The sequence below is a fragment of the Elephas maximus genome, chromosome 12 (assembly GCF_024166365.1).
Source record: "Elephas maximus indicus isolate mEleMax1 chromosome 12, mEleMax1 primary haplotype, whole genome shotgun sequence".
Taxonomy (NCBI): domain Eukaryota; kingdom Metazoa; phylum Chordata; class Mammalia; order Proboscidea; family Elephantidae; genus Elephas; species Elephas maximus.
Window position 1 is genome coordinate 101,159,305 of NC_064830.1, and position 22,298 is coordinate 101,181,602.

Sequence of the window (22,298 nt, forward strand, 5' to 3'; positions counted from 1 at the left end):
TTATGTACCTAATGACAGGGCTGCAAGATACACAAAACAAACTTTAACAGAACTGAAAAGTGAGGTAGACACCTCCACAATTATAGTAGGAGACTTCAACACACCACTTTCAGAGGAGGACAGGACATCCAGTAAGAAGCTCAGTAGAGACACGGAAGACCTAATTGCTACAATCAACCAACTTGACCTCATTGACTTATACAGAACACTCCACCCAACTGCTGCAAAACATACTTTTTTTTCTAGTGCATATGGAACATTCTCCAGAATAGACCACATATTAGGTCATAAAACAAACCTTTGCAGAATCCAAAACATCGAAATATTACAAAGCATCTTCTCAGGCCACAAGGCCATAAAAGTGGAAAGCAATAACAGAAAAATTAGGGAAAAGAAATCAAATACTTGGAAACTGAACAATACCCTGCTGAAAAAAGGCTGGGTTATAGAAGACATTCAGGAGGGAATAAAGAAATTCATAGAATGCAACGAGAATGAAAACACTTCCTATCAAAACCTCTGGGACACAGCAAAAGCAGTGCTCAGAGGTCAATTTATACTGATACATGCACATATACAAAAAGAAGAAAGAGCCAAAATCAGAGAACTGTCCCTACAACTTGAACAAATAGAAAGTGAGCAACAAAAGAATCCATCAGGCACCAGAAGAAAACAAATAATAAAAATTAGAGCTGAACTAAATGAATTAGAGAACAGGAAAACAATTGAAAGAATTAACAAAGCCAAAAGCTGGTTCTTTGAAAAAATTAACAAAATTGATAAACCATTGGCTAGACCGACTAAAGAAATACAGGAAAGGAAACAAACAACCCGAATAAGAAACGAGATGGGCCACATCACAACAGACCCAACTGAAATTAAAAGAATCATATCAGATTATTACGAAAAATTGTACTCTAACAAATGTGCAAACCTGGAAGAAATGGATGAATTCCTAGAAAAACACTACCTACCTAAACTAACACAATCAGAAGTAGAACAACTAAATAGACCCATAACAAAAAGAGATTGAAACGGTAATCAAAAAACTCCCAACAAAAAAAAGCCCTGGCCCGGATGGCTATACTGCAGAGTTCTACCAAACTTTCAGAGAAGAGTTAATACCACTACTACTAAAGGTATTTCAAAGCATAGAAAATGACGGAATACTACCTAACTCATTCTATGAAGCCACCATATCCCTGATACCAAAACCAGGTAAAGACATCACAAAAAAAGAAAATTACAGACCTATATCCCTCATGAACATAGATGCAAAAATCCTCAACAAAATTCTAGCCAATAGAATTCAACAACATATCAAAAAAATAATCCACCACGACCAAGTGGGATTTATACGAGGTATGCAAGGCTGGTTTAATATTAGAAAAACCATTAATGTAATCCACCATATAAATAAAACAAAACACAAAAACCACATGATCTTATCAATTGATGCAGAAAAGGCATTTGACAAAGTTCAACATCCATTCATGATAAAAACTCTCAGCAAAATAGGAATTGAAAGAAAATCCCTCAACATAATAAAGGGCATCTTATACAAAGCCAACAGCCAACATCCCTCTAAATGGAGAGAGCCTGAAAGCATTTCCCTTGAGAACGGGAACCAGACAAGGATGCCCTTTATCACCACTCTTATTCAACATTGTGCTAGAGGTCCTAGCCAGAGCAATGAGGCTAGACAAAGAAATAAAGGGCATCCGGATTGGCAAGGAGGAAGTAAAATTATCTCTATTTGCAGATGACATGATCTTATACACAGAAAACCCTAAGGAATCCTCCAGAAAACTACTGAAACTAATAGAAGAGTTTGGCAGAGTCTCAGGTTATAAGATAAACATACAAAAATCACTTGGATTCCTCTACATCAACAAAAAGAACATTGAAGAGGGAATCACCAAATCAATACCATTCACAGTAGCACCCAAGAAGATAAAATACTTAGGAATAAATCTTACCAAAGATGTAAAAGGCCTATACAAAGAAAACTACAAAGTACTACTGCAAGAAACTAAAAAAGACATACCTAAGTGGAAAAACATACCTTGCTCATGGATAGGAAGACTCAACATAGAAAAAATGTCTATTCTACCAAAAGCCATCTATACATACAATGCACTTCCGATCCAAACTCCAATGTCATTTTTTAATGTGATGGAGAAACAAATCACCAACTTCATATGGAAGGGAAAGAAGCCTTGGATAAGTAAAGCATTACTGAAAAAGAAAAAGAAAGTGGGAGGCCTCACTCTACCTGATTTTAGAACCTATTAACAGCCACAGTAGTCAAAACAGCCTGGTACTGGTACAACAGGCACATAGACCAATGGAACAGAATTGAGAACCCAGATATAAATCCATCCACATATGAACAGCTGATATTTGACAAAGGCCCAGAGTCAGTTAATTGGGGAAAAGATAAGTCTTTTTAACAAATGGTACTGGCACAACTGGATATCCATCTGCAAAAAAATGAAACAGGACCCATACCTCACACCATGCACAAAAACTAACTCCAAGTGGATCAAAGACCTAAACATAAAGACTAAAACGATAAAGATCATGGAAGAAAAAATAGGGACAACGTTACGAGCCCTAATTCAAGACATAAACAGAATACAAAATATTACCAAAAATGACAAAGAGAAACCAGATAACTGGGAGCTCCTAAAAATCAAACACCTATGCTCATCTAAAGACTTCACCAAAAGAGTAAAAAGACCACCTACAGATTGGGAAAAAATTTTCAGCTATGATATCTCCGACCAGCATCTGATCTCTAAAATCTATATGATTCTGTTAAAACTCAACCACAAAAAGGCAAAGAACCCAATCAAGAAGTGGGCAAAGGATATGAACACACACTTCACTAAAGAAGATACTCAGGCAGCTAACAGAGACATGAGAAAATGCTCTCGATCATTAGCCATTAGAAAAATGCAAATTAAAACTATGATGAGATTCCATCTCACTCCAACAAGGCTGGCATTAATCCAAAAACCACAAACTAATAAATGTTGGAGGGGCTGCGGAGAGATTGGAACTCTTATACACTGCTGGTGGGAATGTAAAACGGTACAACCACTTTGGAAATCTATCTGGCGTTTTCTTAAAAAGTTAGAAATAGAACTACCATACAACCCAGAAATCCCACTCCTTGGAATATACCCTAAAGAAGTAAGAGCCTTCACACAAGCAGATATATGCACACCCACGTTTACTGCAGCTCTGTTTACAATAGCAAAAAGCTGAAAGCAACCAAGGTGTCCATCAACAGATGAATGGTTAAATAAACTGTGGTATATTCACACAATGGAACACTACGCATCGATAAAGAACAGTGAGGAATCTGTGAAACATTTCATAACATGGAGGAACCTGGAAGGCATTATGCTGAGCGAAATTACTCAGAGGCAAAAGGACAAATATAGTATAAGACCACTATTATAAGAACTTGTGAAATAGTATAAAATGAGAAGAACACATACCTTTGTGGTTACGAGAGGGGGAGGGAGAGAGGGTTGGAGAGGGTTATTTACTGATTAGTAAGTAGATAAGAACTACTTTAGGTGAAGGGAAGGACAATACTTAATACACAGAAGGTCAGCTCAAATGGACTGGACCAAAAGCAAAGAAGTTTCCTGGATAAACTGAATGCTTCAAAGGTCAGCAGAGCAAGGGCGGGGATTTGGGGAATTTCTAAGTCAATTGGCAAAATAATAGTATTATGAAAACATTCTGCATCCCACTTTGAAATGTGGCGTCTGGGGTCTTAAATGCTAACAAGCGGCCATCTAGATGCATCAATGGGTCTCAACCCACCTGGATCAAAGGAGAATGAAGAACAAGAACACCAAGGTTACACGACAACTATGAGACCAAAAGACAGAAAGGGCCACATGAACCAGAGTCTTACATCATCCTGAGACCAGAAGAACTAGATGGTGCCTGGCCACAACCGATGACTGCCCTGACAGGGAGCACAACAGAGAACCCCTGAGGGAGCAGGAGATCAGTTGGATGCAGACCCCAAATTCTCATAAAAAGACCAGACTTAATGGTCTCACTGAGACTAGAGGAATCCCAGCGGTCATGGCCCCCAAACCTTCTGTTGGCCCAGGACAGGAACCATTCCCGAAGACTACTCATCAGACATGGAAGGGACTGGACAATGGGTTGGAGAGAGATGATGATGAAGAGTGAGCTACTTGTATCAGATGGACACTTGAGACTGTGTTGGCATCTCCTGTCTGGAGGAGAGATAGGAGGGTAGAGAGGGTTAGAAACTGGCAAAATTGTCACAAAAGGATAGACTGGAAGGGCTGACTCATTAGCGGGACAGTAAGTAGGAGTATGGAGTAAGGTGTAAAAAAAAAAGTGTATATAAGCTTATATGGGACAGACTGACTAGATTCGTAAACGTTCACTTAAAGCTCAATAAAAATTATTTAAAAAAAAAATAATAATGATTGCCTTTGAAGGAGTAGCACAAAGGAGTTTTGCTGCAGTGATGACCAGTTTTGTATTCTGACTGAGGTAGCAATTACATAAATCCATACACGTTAAAATTCATAGAACTGTATATCAAAAAAGTTAATTTTATTGTACGTTAGTTTAAAAAGGAAATGGTTTAAAAATTACTGAAACTCATCCAAATTTGAAGCAAAGAGTAAATCTGTGGATTTACGCAACAAACCCCAAACAGAAGAAATATGAAGGAATCTACACAAAGGACCACTCAAACTGCTTAAAAACAGTGATAAAAAGAAAATCTTAAAAACACTTAGGAAAAAAAGGAAACATTACGTATAGAGGAACAAATGTAAACCTGACAACATACTTCTCTTCAGAAACAACACAAATCAGAAGACACTAGAGTAACACCTTTTAAGTACTAAAAAAAAATGCTGGCAACATCGAATTCCACAAAACATACACTCTATAAAAACAACTTTCAAAAAAAAGAGGAAATGTCCACCTCTGGGAAGATGGAGAAAGAGGTACTTCCCCTATTCTCCCACTAAATACAACTAAAACCGTGGACATTATATATAAAACAAATATAAGAAGGCTGTGAAAGGTGGAGAGGAAAAAGGCAGAGAAGCTAGGGACCTCAAGTGCCCAAGGAATGATATAATGGTGAGTTCCCTCGGTTTTCTTTGTGCTTCATATATTCTAGACTTAAAGCTGAAGAAGCCAGCAACTTGGAAATGCCATCAGGTACCAGCAAAAAAAAACCCTCAATGAAAGCCTGCTTTCTCTCGCCAAAGGGCCAGGAAAGGGGCAGGATCAGGAAGCAAAAGACCAGGATGGGAGGAAAGAGAAGACAAGATAGAAAACTTTTAGAAAATCACCACTCCAGTCTGCCCAAACACCACAGAAAGATTGTGGCCCTGCTCATGTCACCAAAGGCTGGTGAGGAGTCTGGATTTCCACTCACCAGACAGTAACATGGTACTCCAACCCACTGACTAGGGAAGTGTTAGCAAAGGCTGTTTAGAAGCTGGGACCTTCATCCACACCAGGCAGTAACAATCCCCACCACCACCACCACACCCATGGTATCAGTGAAAATTACATTAGGAACCTGAATTTCTACTTCCACCTGGTAGTAAAGAGGCATCCCTCCAAATACCCACTGGGGTAGTGTCAGAGTCAGGACTTTTGCCATTGCCCTGTGATAATGAGGCCACTTCCACTGCAGTGTCAGTGGAGACCACATGGTAAATAGGAACCTCTATCTCCACCAGCAATAATGAGGAGCCCCTATGTCCACTTCAGCTGCCAATGGAGTCTGAATGGGGAAGCCAGACTTCTACCCTCTACCTAGCAGTAATGAGGGGCACATCACTTCTACAGTGGTGTCAGAGAAAGCCAGATAAAACAGAGCTGAAATAGGATCCAGTGTCTCCTAACATAATATGATAATGTCTAGGTTTCAACAGAAAATCATTCTTCATACCAAGGACCACGAAGATCTCACACTGAATGGAAAAAGGCAATGAACAGATGCCAACACAGAGATGACAGCAATGTTACACTTATCTGACAAAGACTGTAAAGTAACCATGATACAAATGCTTCACCAAGCAATGACAAACACACTTGAAACAAATGAAAAAAAAGCCTCAAAAAAAGAAAATCTCAGCAAAGAAACAGAAGATATAAAGAAGAACCAAATAAAAACTTTAGAACTAAAAAATAAATAATTGAAATAAACATAAGAATGGAAGGGACAGAGAAAAAAAAAATGGTAAACATGAAGACGGATAATAGAAATTACCCAATCTGAAAAAAACAGAGATGAGAGAGACTGGGGTAAAAAAAAAAAAAAAAAAAAAAGAAAGAGCTTCAGGGACCTGTGCGACTGTAATAGAAGGTGTAAAATATAAGTCGTTGAATTCTTAAGAGAGGAAAAAGAGGGCGGGGCTTATAAAGTATTACAAAAAACAAAGGCTGAAAACTTCTCAAATTCGGCAAATGACTTTATAAACCTCAGATTCCAGAAGCTGAGCAAACCCCAACAAGAATAAACCCAAAGAAATCTATGCCAAGACACATCATAATTCAACTTCTGAAAATTAAAGATATAGACAAAATCTTGAAAGCAGCGAGAAAAACGCCACCTTACCTATAAGAGAAAAACAATTGAAATGACAGCAGATTTCACATCAAAAACCATGGGGCCAGAGGAAGTGGCACAATATTTTTCAAGTGCCGAAATAAAAGAACTGCCAACCCAGAATCCTACACCCAATGAAAATATCCTTCAGGAATGAAGGTGAACTCGAGACATTCTCAGATGAAGGAAGATTATGAGACTTTGTCACCAGCAGAATTACCCTAAAAGAATGACTAAAGGAAGTTCTCTAAACAAAAAGGAAATGATAAAAGAAGGATCTCTGGAACATCAGAAGGAAGAAAATGCACGCAAATCAAAAAAAAAAAAAGGGTAAATACAATCCTTTCACGTTTTTAAATTATATATGACAACGGAAACAAAAATGGTAACACTACACTGTCTAATGTATGTAGGGAAAATATTTAAAACAATTAGAAAAAAAAAGTGAAGGAGCATAAAGAAAGGTAAGGTTTCTACACTTTACTTGAACTGTTAAAGGACAACACCAGTAGACTGTGATAAGTTACATATAATAATTAGAACCACCACTAAAAAAGCTATACAAAGAGATACATGCAAAAACACTGTGCTCATTGCTGTCCAGTCGATTCCAACCCATAGCGACCCTGAGGGCACAGCAGAATTGCCCCCACAAGGCTTTCAAGGAGTGGCTTGGTAGATTCAAACTGCTGACCTTTTGGTTAGCAGCCGAGCTCTTAACCACTACGTCACAAGGGCTCCAAAAAGACTACAGATAAATCAAAATAAAATTTTAAAAAATATTCAATCCACAAGAAGGGAGGGACAAGATAACAGAGAAATAAAAAAACAAAAAATATAAAACGACAGACGTAAGCCCTAACATCAATAATCACCTTAAATGTAAATATTCTAAAAATACCAATTAAAAGACACGGATCTGCAAAGCAGATTAAAAACATGACCCAAGTACATTAACTATAAGAAACACACTTCAAAAAATAGTAGAAAAAAAAAAACAATTTCACAAAAAAGACCAGACTTACTGGTCTGACAGAGACTAGAGGAACCTCCAAGACTATGCACAGCTCTGAACTGGAACTGAAGCCACTCCCAGAGGCCACCTTTCAGCCAAATCATAGACAGGACAATAAAACAAACAATTAACACCCAAGAGGACAGTGTTCTTTAGAATAATCAGTTATATGGGACCGACAGGGTAACATTTGCCCAAAAGCAAAGATGAGAAGGCAGGAAGGGACGGAAAATCAGGACAAAAGGAAATGAGGAACCTAGGATGTAAATGGAGAGCATGCTAATAACACATTGTGGGGAATGAAGCCAATGTTATATAACACTTTATATACAAACTACTGGATGGGAAACTAATCTGTTCTGTAAACTTTCACAAATGCATAATTTAAAAAAAAGAAAAAGAAACTCTTAAAATATGACAATGCAGGCAGGCTCAAAGTAAAAGGATGGAAAAAAGATACATTATGCAAACATTAATGAAAAGAGAGGAGGAGTGACTATATTAATATCAGATAAAGTAGGCTTCAGAGCTAAGAAAGTACCAGAGACAGAGAGGGATATCATATAATGATAAAAGGATCAATGCATCAAGAAACACAACAATCCTAAATGTGTTTGTACCCAACAAAAGAGCTGCAAAATACGTGAATCAAACACTGATAGAACTGAAAAGACAAACAAATCCACAATTATAGTTGGAGACTTCAACATACTTCTCTCAATGACTGAACAATTAGAAAATCACCAAAGACACAGAAGTCAACAATTACAATCAACCAACAGAGTCCAGTGAACGTTTATAGGACATTTCACAGAATGAAAGCATAACATGTATTCGTTTCAAAATGTCCACAAAACACATACCAAAATAACCCATCTGGGCCATAAAACATCCTTCGAAAATGTAAGAATTAAAGAGTGTGTTCTCTGACCACAATGGAATCAAACTCGAAATCAGTTAAGAGAAAGGTAGCAAGAAAATCTTCAAATACTTGGAAATTAAACAACACACCTCTAAATAACACATGGCTCAAAAAGGAAGTCTCAAGGGAAGTTTAAAACTACACGGAACCGAATGAAAATGAAAATACAACATACCGAAAAATTTGGTATGTAGCTAAGTAGTGCTGAGAGAGAAATTTATAAAACCAACTATATACATTAAAAAAGAAAAAAGTCTCAAATCAAAAATCTAAGCTCCTACCTTAAGAAACCAGAAAAAGAGCAAAATAAACCCAAAGCAAGCAGATGGAAGGAGAGTGAAGAGAGTAGAAATCAATAAAATTGAAAACAGAAAAATAGAGAAAATCAATGAAACAAAAAGCTAATTTGGAAAGATCAATAAAATTGACAAACTTCTAGTTAAGACTAATAAAGCAAAAACAAAAAGAGAAAACACAAATTACCAGCATCCAGAATGAAACATGGGTATCACTACAGTCCCTACAGACATCAAAAGCATAATAAGAGAATACTACAAATAGCTCTACATACATAAATTTTACAACGTAGAAAAAATGGGCCAATTCCTTAAAAAAAAAAAAAAAAAACCACACTAATACAACTTAAAAAAAAAAAAGGGTTTTTTACCTAATAAAAAATCAATAATCTGAATAACTCTATACCTATTAAATACTAGTGGCATAGCTTCCAGCATGACAGCAACACACACCCCCACAATACAACAAACAACCTTGTTTGCTGGAAGTGAGAGGACTTGAAGCACTTACTGATGAAGATCAAAGATCACAGCCTTCAGTATGGATTACGCCTCAACATAAAGAAAACAAAAATCCTCAAAACTGGACCAATAAGCAACATCATGATAAACGGAGAAAAGGCTGAAGCTGTCAAGGATTTCATTTTACTTGGATCCACAATCAACACCCATGGAAGCAGCAGTCAAGAAATCAGAAGCCGCACTGCACTGGGCAATCAGCTGCAAAAGACCTTTTTAAATTGTTGAAAAGCAAAGATGTCACCTTGAGGACTAAGGTATGCCTGCCTCAAGCCATGCTGTTTTCAATACCCTCATATGCATGTGAAAGCTGGACAATGAATATGGAAGACCTAAGAAGAACTGACGCCTTTAAATTGTGGTGTCAGCAAAGAATATTGAATATACCATGGACTGCCAAAAGAACGAACAAATCTGTCTTGGAAGAAGTACGACCAGAATGTTCTGAGAAGCAAGGATGGTGAGACTACGTCACACATTCTTTGGACATGTTATCAGGAGAGATCAGTCCCTGGAGGACATCATGCTTGGCAGAGTAGACAGTCAGCAAAAAAGAGGAAAACCCTCAACGAGATGGACTGGCACAGTGGCTGCAACAATGGGGTTGAGCACAGCAACAATTGTGAGAATGGCGCAGGACCAGGCAGTGTTTTATTCTGTTGACACAGGGTCTCTCTGAGTCAAAACTGACTCAATGGCACCTAACAACAACATACCTATTAAGGAAATTGAGTTTGTAATTTAAAAACTAAAAAAAAAAAAAAAGAGAAATCTCCAGACCCAGATGTTTAAGAATTCTACTAAATGTTTAAAGAAGAATTAACACTAATTCTACACAATCTCTTTCAGAAAACAGCACATCCCAATTCATTTTATGAAACTAATATTACCCTGATACCCAAACAGTAGAAAAAAAGGAAATTACAGACCAATATTGCTCATGAATATAGATATAAAAATCCTTAACAGAATATTACCAAATAGAATTCAGCAATATGTAAAAAGAATTACACATCATGACCAAGTAAGGTTTATTCCAGGGATACAAAGGAGCTCAATATTGGAAAATCAACCAATGTAATCCATCATATTGACAGGCTAAAGAAGAAAAACCAATGATCATATCAGTTTGATGCAGAAACACGGCTTAACAAAACTCAACACTCATTCATAATAACAACTCTTAGAAAAATAAGAATAGAGGCCAACTTCCTTAACTTGATAAAGAGCATCTACTATAAAAGCTACAGCTAACATCATATTTAATGGTAAAAGACTGAATGCTCTTTCCCTAAGCTCAGAAGCAAGGCAAGGATGTTCACTCTTACCAATCTTATTCAACACAGTGCTAGAAGTTCTGGCCAGAGCAATACGGCAAGAAAATAAAATACAAGGCATACAAATCAATAAGGAATAAAGAAAACTGTCCCTATTTGCACATGGCACAATTGTCTACATAGAAAATTCAAAGGAATCTACAAAAAAATCCTAGAATAAGTGAGTTCAGCAAGGTAACAAGATTCAAGACCAACATGTAAAAATCAATTAACTCTATAATAGCAATAAGCTCATGGACACAAAAATTGAAAATATAACATCACTTAAAATCACTAAAGAAAAAAAATTCTTAGGTGTAAATCTGACAAAACATGTACAGGATTTATATGCTGAAAACTAACTAAACCATACTAATAAAAGACCAAAATAAACAGAAAGACATACCACGTTTATGAATGGAAAACGTCAACACGGTAAAGACATCAATTCTCCCCAAATGGAGCTACAGGTTTAATGCAATTCCTATCAAAATCCCAGCTAGATTTTTTTGTAGATATAGATTATTCTAAAACTTATATGAAAAAACAAAGGAGCCAAAAGAGCTAAAGCTACTTTGAAAAAAGAATTAAGTGGGAGGAATCATTCCCTCAGATATCAAGACATATTACGTACTTACAGCAAGGCTATGTGGTACTGGTGGAGGGATCGACACACACAATAATACAAAAGAATAGAGAACCGACAAATAGACCCATATAAATATGCCCAACTGATTTTTTATAAAGATGCAAAAGCAATTCAATGGAAGAAAGACAGCCTTTTCAACAAACGCTGCCGGAGCAAATGGATATTCACAGGCAAAAAATTAACCTCAAATTAAACCTCACACTTTATACAAAAATTAACCAAAAACAGATCAGGGATTAAATGTAAAAACTCTAAAACTTTTAGGAAAAAACAAACACGAAAGAAAATTCAGGATCTAGGACTAGGCAAAGAATCTTAGATTTGACACTAAAAGTACAATTCATAAAAGGAAAAACTGATAAATTAGATTTCATCAAAGTTAGAAACTTTTGCTCTGTGAAAGACCCTGTTAAGGGGATTAAAAGACAAGTCCTAGACTGGGAGAAAATACTTGCAAACCACATAACTGACACAAGCCTAGTACCTAGAATATATAAAGAACTCTAAAACTCAACTGTACAACAAGGACTGCAATAGAAAATGGGCAAAAGACATAAAAGAGGATGTATGAATGGCAAATAAGCTCATGAAAAGATGTTCAACACCTTTAGGCATCAAGGAAATGCAAATTAAACCCACTAGGAGATACCACAACATACCTATCAGAACAGCTAAAATGAAACAACAGTGACAACACCAAAGCTGGCAAGGATGCAAACAAACTGGAACTCTCATCCATTGCTGGTGGGAACGTAAAATGGTACAGCCACTCTGGAAAATAGTTTGGCTGATTCTATGAAGCTAAACCAGCAACTACCATATGCCCAGCAATTGTAGTCCTGGACATTTACCCCACAGAAAGGAGGACTTGTGTTCACATAAAAACCTGTACACTAATGTTTATAGCAGCTCTATTCATAATATTCAAAAACTAGAAAACAGATCCCCCATGTGTCTGTCAGTCTGTCATACTGTGGGGGCTTGCGTGTTGCTGTGATGCTGGAAGCTATGCCACCAGTATTGGTATCAGCAGGGTCACCCATGGAGGACAGGTTTCAGCTGAGCTTCCAGACTAAGACAGACTAGGAAGAAGGACCCAGCAGTCTACTTCTGAAAAGTATTAGCCAGTGAAAACTTTATGAATAGCAGCAGAACACTGTCTGATACAGTGCTGGAAGGTGAGATCCCCCCAGGTTGGAAGGCACTCAAAAGATGACTGGGGGAAGAGCTGCCTCCTCAAAGTAGAGTCGACCTTAATGATGTGGATGGAGTAAAGCTTACAGGATCTTCATTTGCTGAAGTGGCACAACTCAAAATGAGATGCAGCAGCTGCAAACATCCATTAATAATCGGAACCTGGAACGTACGAAGTATGAATCTAGGAAAATTGGAAATGGTCAAAAATGAAATGGAACGCATAAACATCGATATCCTAGGCATTAGCGAGCTGAAATGGACGGGTATTGGCCATTTTGAATTGGACAATCATATAGTCTACTAAGCTGGGAATGACAACTTCAAGAGGAATGGTGTTGCATTCATCATCAAAAAGAACATTTCAAGATCTATCCTGAAGTACAACGCTGTCAGTGATAGGATAATATCCATATGCATACAAGGAAGACCACTTAATACGACTATTATTCAAATTTATGTACCCACCACTAGGGCCAAATATGAAAAAAGAGAAGATTTTTATCAGCTGCTGCAGTCTGAAATTGATCAAACATGCAATCAAGATGCATTGATAATTACTGGTGATTGGAATGTCAAAGTTGGAAACAAAGAAGGAGGACTGGTAGTTGGAAAATACAGCCTTGGTGATAGAAACAATGCCGGAGAGCGAATGATAGAATTTTGCAAGACCAATGACTTCTTCATTGCAAACACCTTCTTTCACCAACAGATAGAACACACAGAAATCAAACTGACTACATCTGTGGAAAAAGATGATAGAAAAACTCAGTATCATCAGTCAGGACAAGGCCAGGGGCCGACTGTGAAACAGACCATCAATTGCTCATATGCAAGATCAAGCTGAAACTGAAGAAAATCAGAGCAAGTCCACGACAGCCAAAATATGACCCTGAGTATATCCCATCTGAATTTAGAGACCACCTGAAGAACAGATTTGATGCACTGAACACTAGTGACCGAAGACCAGACGAGTTGTGGAATGACATCGAGGACATCATCCATGAAGAAAGCAAGAGGTCACTGAAAAGACAGGAGAGAAAGATCAAGATGGATGTCAGAGGAGACTCTGAAACTTGCTCTCAAACGTCGAACAGCTAAAGCAAAAGGAAGAATTGATTAAGTAAAAGAACTGAACAGAAGATTTCAAAGGGCTGCTCAAGAAGGCAAAGTAAAGTATTATAATGACATGTGCAAAGAGCTGGAGATGGAAAACCAAAAGGGAAGGACACACTCGGTGTTTCTCAATCCGAAAGAACTGAAGAAAAAATTCAAGCCTCGAGTTGCAATAGTGAAGGATTGTATGGGGATAATGTTAAACGACACAGGATGCATCAAAAGAAGATGGAAGGAATACACAGAGTCATTATACCAAAAAGAATCAGTTGATGTTCAACCATTTCAAGAGGCGGCATATGCTCAGGTACCAAGGGTACTGAAGGAAGAAGTCCAAGCTGCTCTGAAGGCACTGGCGAAAAACAAGGCTCCAGGAATTGATGGAATATCAATTGAGATGTTTCAACAAACAGATGCAGCGCTGGAGGTGCTCACTCGTCCTTGCCAAGAAATATGGAAGACAGCTTCCTGGCCAACTGACTGGAAGAGATCCATATTTATGCCTATTCCCAAGAAAGGTGGTCCAACCGAATGTGGAAATTATAAAACAATATCATTAATATCACATGCAAGCAAAATTTTACTGAAGATCATTCAAAAATGGCTGCAGCAGTATATCGACAGGGAACTGCCAGAAATTCAGGCTGGTTTCAGAAGAGGACGTGGAACCAGGGATATCATTGCTGATGTCAGATGGATCCTGGCTGAAAGCAGAGAATACCAGAAGGATGTTTACCTCTGTTTTATTGACTATGCAAAGGCATTCGACTGTGTGGACCATAACAAATTATGGATAACACTGCAAAGAATGGAAATTCCAGAACACTTAATTGTGCTCATGAGGAACCTTTACATAGATCAAGAGGCAGTTGTTCGGACAGAACAAGGGGATACTGATTGGTTTAAAGTCAGGAAAGGTGTGCGTCAGGGTTGTATTCTTTCACCATACCTATTCAATCTGTACGCTGAGCAAATAATCCTAGAGGCTGGACTATATGAAGAACGGGGCATCAGGACTGGAGGAAGACTCATTAACAACCTGAGTTATGCAGATCACACAACCTTGCTTGCTGAAAGCGAAGAGGACTTGAAGCACTTATTAATGAAGATCAAAGACCACAGCCTTCAGTATGGATTGCACCTCAACATAAAGAAAACAAAAATCCTCACAACTGGACCAATGAGCAACATCATGATAAACGGAGAAAAGGCTGAAGCTGTCAAGGATTTCATTTTACTTGGATCCACAATGAACAGCCATGGAAGCAGCAGTCAAGAAATCAAAAGACGTATTGCATTGGGTAAATCTGCTGCAACGGACCTCTTTAAAGTGTTGAAGAGCAAGGATGTCACCTTGAAGATTAAGGTGCGCCTGACCCAAGCCATGGTATTTTCAATCGCATCATATGCATGTGGGAGCTGGACGATGAATAAGGAAGACCAAAGAATTGATGCCTTTGAATTGTGGTGTTGGCGAAGAATATTGAACATACCATTGACTGCCAGAAGAACGAATAAATCTGTCTTGGAAGAAGTACAACCAGAATGCTCCTTAGCGGCAAGGATGGCGAGACTGTGTCTTACATACTTTGGACATGTTGTCAGGAGGGATCAGTCCCTGGAGAAGGACATGATGCTTGGCAGAGTATGGGGTCAGCAGAAAAGAGGAAAACTCTCAATGAGGTGGATTGACACGGTAGCTGCAACAATGAGCTCACGCATAACAATGATTGTAAGGACTGCTCAGGACCAGATAGTGTTTCGTTCTGTAGTGCACAGGGTCACTATGAGTCGGAATCGACTTGATGGCACGAAACAACAACAACAGAAAACAGGTGTCCTTCTACAGGTGAACAGTTAAAACAAGCTATGTGCATTCACACAATGGACTACTACTTAGCAATAAAAAGGAACAACCTGGATGAATTTCCAGAGAACTATGCCGAGTGAAAAAGATCCAATCTCAAAAGGTTACATACTATCTAATTCAATATAACATTTTCAAGTGACAAAATTAGAGAGATGGAGAGTAGATTAGTGGTTGCCAGGGCTTAAACAGGAGGTCAGGGCGGAAGGAATGTGGGCTTGGCTATAAAAGGACAACATAAGGGATCCTCCTTATGGTGATGGAAATGTTTTGTATCTTGACTGTATCAATGTCAATATCCCAGTTGAGATACTGAATCATAGTTTTGCAAGTGTTGCCACTGGGGCAACTGGTAAGGGTACACGGGATCTCAGCATTGTTTCTTAAAACTGCATATGAATCTACATGCAGTTACCTAAAAATAAAAAGTTTAATTTAAAAATAGGCAAAATAAAGCCTTTTGACCAAAACAAAGCAACAGAACACCCAGAACAAATTCATAACCAGAAAGAAAAGGTAAGAGAGGTCCTTCATGTATGAAAAAGATACCAGATGGAAATCTGGATCTACACAAAGGAATGAAAAGCAGCAGAAACAGTAAATAAGTAGATAATAAAATTTTTTAAAAGACTAAAGTTCTTTAACAGACTACTTAAAGCAAAACTAAAAAATTATATAAAGGCTATTTAAAGCAAAAACAACAACAATGTATAAAAAAAAATATAGTTTATAACATATGTAAAAGTCACATGGATGACAATAATAGCACAGATGCCAGGAGAAGGAAAATATTAAGTATACTGCAATATTGTTCTTATACTACACATAAAGTAGAATAATATTTTAAAGTAAACTGTGGTAAGTTAACAATGTATACTATAAATCCTGAAGCAATCACCAAAAAAGAAAACAGTATTATATAAAACATGCCAATAAAGGAGAGAAAATAATACCATAGAAAGTACTCAATTCAAAAGGGGGAAAAAAAAGATGAAACAGGCAAGAAAAAATAAATAAGACAAGTAGAAAAGAAATCACAAGATGGTACATTTAAACCCAACCATATATAAGAATCTCCTTAAATGTGAATGGCCTAAATTTCCCCAAAAAATGCCTGAGACTGTCAGCTTAGATAAAAAAGCAAGATCGAGCTATAGGCTATTTAGTAGAAATCCACTTTAACTACAGACACAAATAAGTTAAAGGTAGAAAGATGGAAACAAGATATACCATGCTTACATTAATCACTAAGAAAACTGGAGTGGCTATGTTAATATCACACAAAATGGATTACGGAGCAAAGACTACTAAGGATAAAGAGGGTCATTTCACAATGGCAAAGAGGTCACTTTTTCAAAAGATCATAACAATCTTAGATGACAGAGTTGCAAAATACCTGAAGCAGAAACTGATAAAACGAAAGAATAGATAAATTTACAAATTATGGATTGATTTCAATACCCCCTCTCAAAAATCTGACCTAACAAATAGAAAAGCAGTAATGACACAGAAGACCTCAACAACACTATCAACTACCTAAACATTTATAGGAACTCCAACCAATGAAAGCAGAATACACATCTTAAGTGCTTACGGAACATTTGGTAAAACAGAACACAGTGCAGAAAACAAGTCTCATGTTTAAAAAGGTTCACTCAAATAGTTAAAAAAAAAAATATGTTCTCTAACCACAACGAAATTAAGTTAAAAATCAGTGACAGGAAGATTTCTGGAAAATCCCCAAACATCTGGCAACTCAACAACACACTTCAAAATAATCACAAGGGAAACTGGAAGTATTCTGAACTGAATAAAAATTAATACATGACATAGCAAAATGTTTAAGATGCAGCTAAAGCAGCCCTTACAGGGAAATTTATAGCATTAAAGGCTTATATTAGAAAAGAAAGGTCTCAAGTGAAATGATCTAAAACTTTAAACTAGAAAAAGAGCACATTAAACCCAAAGTAAGCAGAAGAAAATGAATAATAAAATCTGTACAAACAACAATGAAATAGAAAAAAGAAAACCAATGAAACCAAGAGCCAATTCTCTGAGATCAGTAAGATTAATAAACCTCCAGTCAGGCTGACCAGGAAAAAAGAGGAGACACAAATTAACAATACCAGCAATGAAGAGAGGAAATCACTACAGGTCTCAAAGGAAGTAAAAGGATAATAAGAGAACACTATGAACAATTGTATGCCAATAAATTCAACAACTAAGGTAAATTCCTCAAAGGACACAAACTACCAAAGCTCCCTAAAGAAAAAATATATACCCTGAACAGCCCTATATCTATTAAAGAAATTAAATATGTAGTTAAAAACCTACCCAAGAAAACTCCAAGGCCCAGACAGCTTTCCTGATGAAATCTACCTAACACTTAAGGAAGAAAAAACACCTATTCTAGACAAACTCTTCCAGGAAACAAAAGAGGAAAGAATACATCCAAACACATTTTATGATGCCACCATTACCCTAATGCTCAAACCAAAGATCATAAGAAACTATAGACTAATATCCCTTGTGAGCATGCAGTTCTTTTAAAAACTTTAACAACTCAAATACAGCAATATACAGAAAGAATCATGATCTACTGGGATTTATCTCAGGAATGCAAGGTTAGTTTAACATTCAAACACTCAACCTGGTAAAGGGTATCTTTAAAAAACCTATAGTTAACATCACAGTTAATGGTGAAAAACTAAATGCTTTTCCCCTAAGACTGGGAAAGAGACAGGTGTCTACTCTTACCATACCTATTCAATACTGTAATGGAGGTCCTAGCCAGTATAAACAGCAAGAAAAGAAATAAAGGGCATATGGGCTGGAAAAGAAGAAGTAAAATAGTCTTTATTCATAGATTATATGATTATCTCTGTATAAAACCTTAAAGAATCTTAAAAAAAAAGACTACTAAAATTAGTAAGTGAGTTAAAGGAAGGTTACAGGGTACAAGGTTAACACACAAAAATTAACTGTATTCCCATATTCTAGGAATGAACAATCAGAAGTAAAAAAAATTTTTAAATATCACTTATAAAGTTATCAGAAGTATGAAATATTTAGGGATAGATCTGATAAAAGATGTGTAGGACTTGTACACTGAAAACTGTACAACATTGCTAAGAGAAACTAAAGATGATCTAAATAAACAGAGAGATACACCTTGTTTGTGAGTTAGAAGACAATATTGTTTAGATGTCGATTCACCCCAAATTGATCTATAGATTCAACACAATTTCAATCAAAATCCCAGGATTTTTTTTTGGTAGAAATTGATTCTAAAATTCATTTGGAAATACAAAGGACCAAGAACGGTCAAAAACTCTGAAAAAGAAGAACAAAGCTAGAAAACTTCCCTGACTTCAAAACTTGTAATTATGGTTAGTAATCAAGACATTGTAGTATGGTATCAAGATAGACAAACAGATCAATAGAACAGAACAGAGAATCCAGACGTAGATCCATACATATATGGGCAATTGAATTTTTTACAAAGGCACAAAGATGTGTGGGAACAACTGGATACACATAGGCAAAAAAATGGACTTCGATCCATTCTTCACCACAAAGAAAAATTAGCTCAAAACGGATCATAGGCCTCAACGTACAGCTAAAGCTGGAAAAACTGAAGAAGGAAAAATAGGAGAAAATCTTTGTGACCTCTGGTTAGTAAAAGAGCTCTTAAAACCACACCTAAAGCATGACTGATAAAAAGTATTGACTCAGAATTTCTCAGAAGTTGAGAGTGTCTGCTCTTCGAAACACACTGTTAAAAAAATGAAACAATAAGCCACAGACTAAGAAAATATTTGCAAGTCACATATCTGATAAAAAAAAAAGACTTACGTCCAGAATACATAAAGAACACTAAAAACTCAACAATAAGAAAACTACTCAATTTTAAAATGGGCAAAGATTTAAACAGACACTTTAGCAAAGCAAATATAAAAATGGCAAGTTAGCACATGAAGGATGTTCACCCTCATTATTCATTAGGGAAATACAAATCAAAGCCACAATATTACACTGCTACACTATACACCTGTCAGAGTGGCCAACACTGAAAAGACTGACCACGACAGGTACTAGGAAGGATGTGGGGCAAACGGAACTTTCAGTTACTACTTGTGTGAATGTAAAATGCCACAATCCCTTTGGACACAGTTTGGGAGTTTCTTAAAAAGTTAAGCATACACCTACCATGGGATCAAGCCAATCCACCTGTAGATATTTACTGAAGAGAAATGAAAACATACGTCCTTATAAAAACTTGTTTACAACTCAAATGTCCATCAGCAGGTGAATGGAGAAACAAACTGCAGTGCATCCATACAATGGAATACACTCAGCAAAAAAAAAAAAAAAAAAGGCATGAACTAATGATATATGCAACAAAATGGAATAAATGAAAGTAATTATGCTGAGTGAGAGACACCAGAAAATAAAAGAACATATTCTATATGATTTTTCTTACATGACATTCTAGAAAATGCAAGCTGATTTCCAGTGACAGAAAGCGTATCAGTGGTTGCCTGGGGTGGAGCGGATAAGCGGTAGGGAGAAGGGGAATGAAGCGATTTCCAAGAGTGATAAGGAAATACTGGGAGTGATGGATACACTCATTATCTTAACTGTGGTGATAGTTTCAAGGACGTGTACAAATGTGAAAATGTACCAAATTGTGTATTTAAATATGTGCCTTTTTTTTTTTTTGTGTGTGTGTATCAGTGATATCTCATGAGGGCAGGGAAAACAGAAGAAAAAAAAACTACCAGTAGCATAAAAGATAGGCACCTAATTCTGGACACCAGCAGCTTCTGACTTTTTGTCTTGGTCCTCTCCTGCTGTCCAGGGGCCAGTGCTGGGTTTTCATCCACACCCTACTTTCATTAAGCGTAAAAGTGATAGGAAAGCTGTCTGTGAGGAGTGAATTATGGACTCAGAAAGGGAGAAAATGAGGGCAAAGAGAATGTTCACTCTAATTCAAACCCCCTGGCATAACAAACACCTCTCGGTGGTCAGATTATAGGTGATTTTCCTTTAGTTTCTTTAAACTTTACTTTCTGAATTCTTTATAAGTATTACTTTGCTCTTTGGAGATAAAAAGTTTAAAAGAATCAGTTTAAATTCATCATTAAATAAAGAACTACTCTAAAAGAAACCAAGGGGTTTTTCCCCCTGATAATTCATGAACAGCACCAGAACACACATACACAAATCTGCGGATTAATTCAGACTTAGGGACAGGGACATTTCATTCATAAGGATGCTCTTCAAAAGACAATACACAATATATGTAGAAGGTCAAAACCTCAAAACATGAATATGTTCCAAAGTCTGCCTTTTCTTAGTCCACCACTGAGTTGGCGTTCACCTAATTAGAGACACTATGATGTTTTAACTGATGTCCTGCCCTTTAGGTTGAAGACTGAACTCTCACACTCAAAAGGGAGTCCTGTTTCAAGGAGGCTGGGACAACAACAAGAGGTTTCCTCACCTCTAGGGCTTATCAGCCTGTAAATGAATGAAGCGTTACAACACAGGATCTCTGCCAGGAGAGTCAGGGTCTTAACCCCGCTTCGTCCCAAGCTGTTGGCGTCAGAGATCTATGTTACATTTTTTAGCACATGCAGAAAATCACCACAGAATTCAGAAATCCAAAATGATTATAACATATATTTCTTTTTAAATAATTTCACAGGTCAAATCGGGTGCAAAATGCTTTTTATGCTAGGTGAACACAAATCCTAAGAGTTCCTCTTGGGTTTTTGAAAGAATACAAACCAACCTCTAAGTGATCATAGAATTCTCAGCTTAATTCTTTCATTTCAGATTGAAATGGAAGTAGGTTAGCATACCACAATACCACAAACGTACAGTGACACCAACACTTACATGTCTTGGAGTGTTCATGTGATAGCATGTAATTGGCGAGAGGTGGTGTGTAAGTTAAACACTGCAAGGCTGCATTGGCAAAACAGGTATTGCCCAAATTCTGGAGCCCGGCTCCAACTCTATGAGTCTGTTGCCACTTAAGGCAGATCTTCTCAGATGGGAAGAGAACTTTTTGTGGAGGAGCAATGCCATCACCTAGGACTAGAAAAATAAACAACAGATATTTAAAAACAAAGCCTGGCATGCCTCTAAGGCTAAATAAATAGCAACACATCAAGCCTGAATCCGATCCAGACTCTAAATCCTATTACCAGTTTACCGGAAATACAAGAAAGAAAAGGAAATTTTAAAAAGAACGAACACGGGAAACTCTACATGATTTGATTTCTTCAATAAATAAATTGCAAGAGCCAAAAAAGAAGGGGATTCAGAGATGAAAGGCAATTTATGACACATACCCACCAAATACAAAGTGTAGACCTTGTTTGAATCTTGATTTGAACCAACTGTCAAAAAACTGTATGACAACCAGGGAAATCTGAACATTGACTAGACTCTTACATAAAGACATTTTTTTTTTATCCTTATTTTTTAGATATACACATTAAAATACTTACAGATAAAATGTGAAATCTTGGATCTGCTTTAAAATAATTTGGGGTGGGAGAGCGAACGGGCAGAGGTATAGATGAAACAAGATTGGCCATGAGTTGATAAATGTCAAAGTTGGCTGCTGGGTACATGAGAGTTCCTAATAGTCTCTCTTCTTTTATATCTATTTAAAATTTTCCACAGTAAAAAGTTAAAAACAAACCCAAAAAACCCACCATAATTAGAAAGTACAGGATAAGTCAATT

The 22,298-nt window shown here is 37.0% G+C and overlaps 1 protein-coding gene across 4 annotated transcripts in view; it reads right to left on the bottom strand.

Annotated features, from left to right (window-relative positions):
- USP42 (ubiquitin specific peptidase 42) overlaps positions 1–22,298 on the bottom strand; it is a 59,067-nt gene that overhangs the window by 29,501 nt on the left and 7,268 nt on the right. For all 4 annotated transcript variants that reach the window (XM_049905146.1, XM_049905142.1, XM_049905143.1 and 1 more), the window contains one exon: positions 21,442–21,642. In XM_049905146.1, coding sequence (XP_049761103.1) covers positions 21,442–21,642 — 201 coding nt within the window. The remainder of the gene's footprint in view (positions 1–21,441; positions 21,643–22,298) is intronic.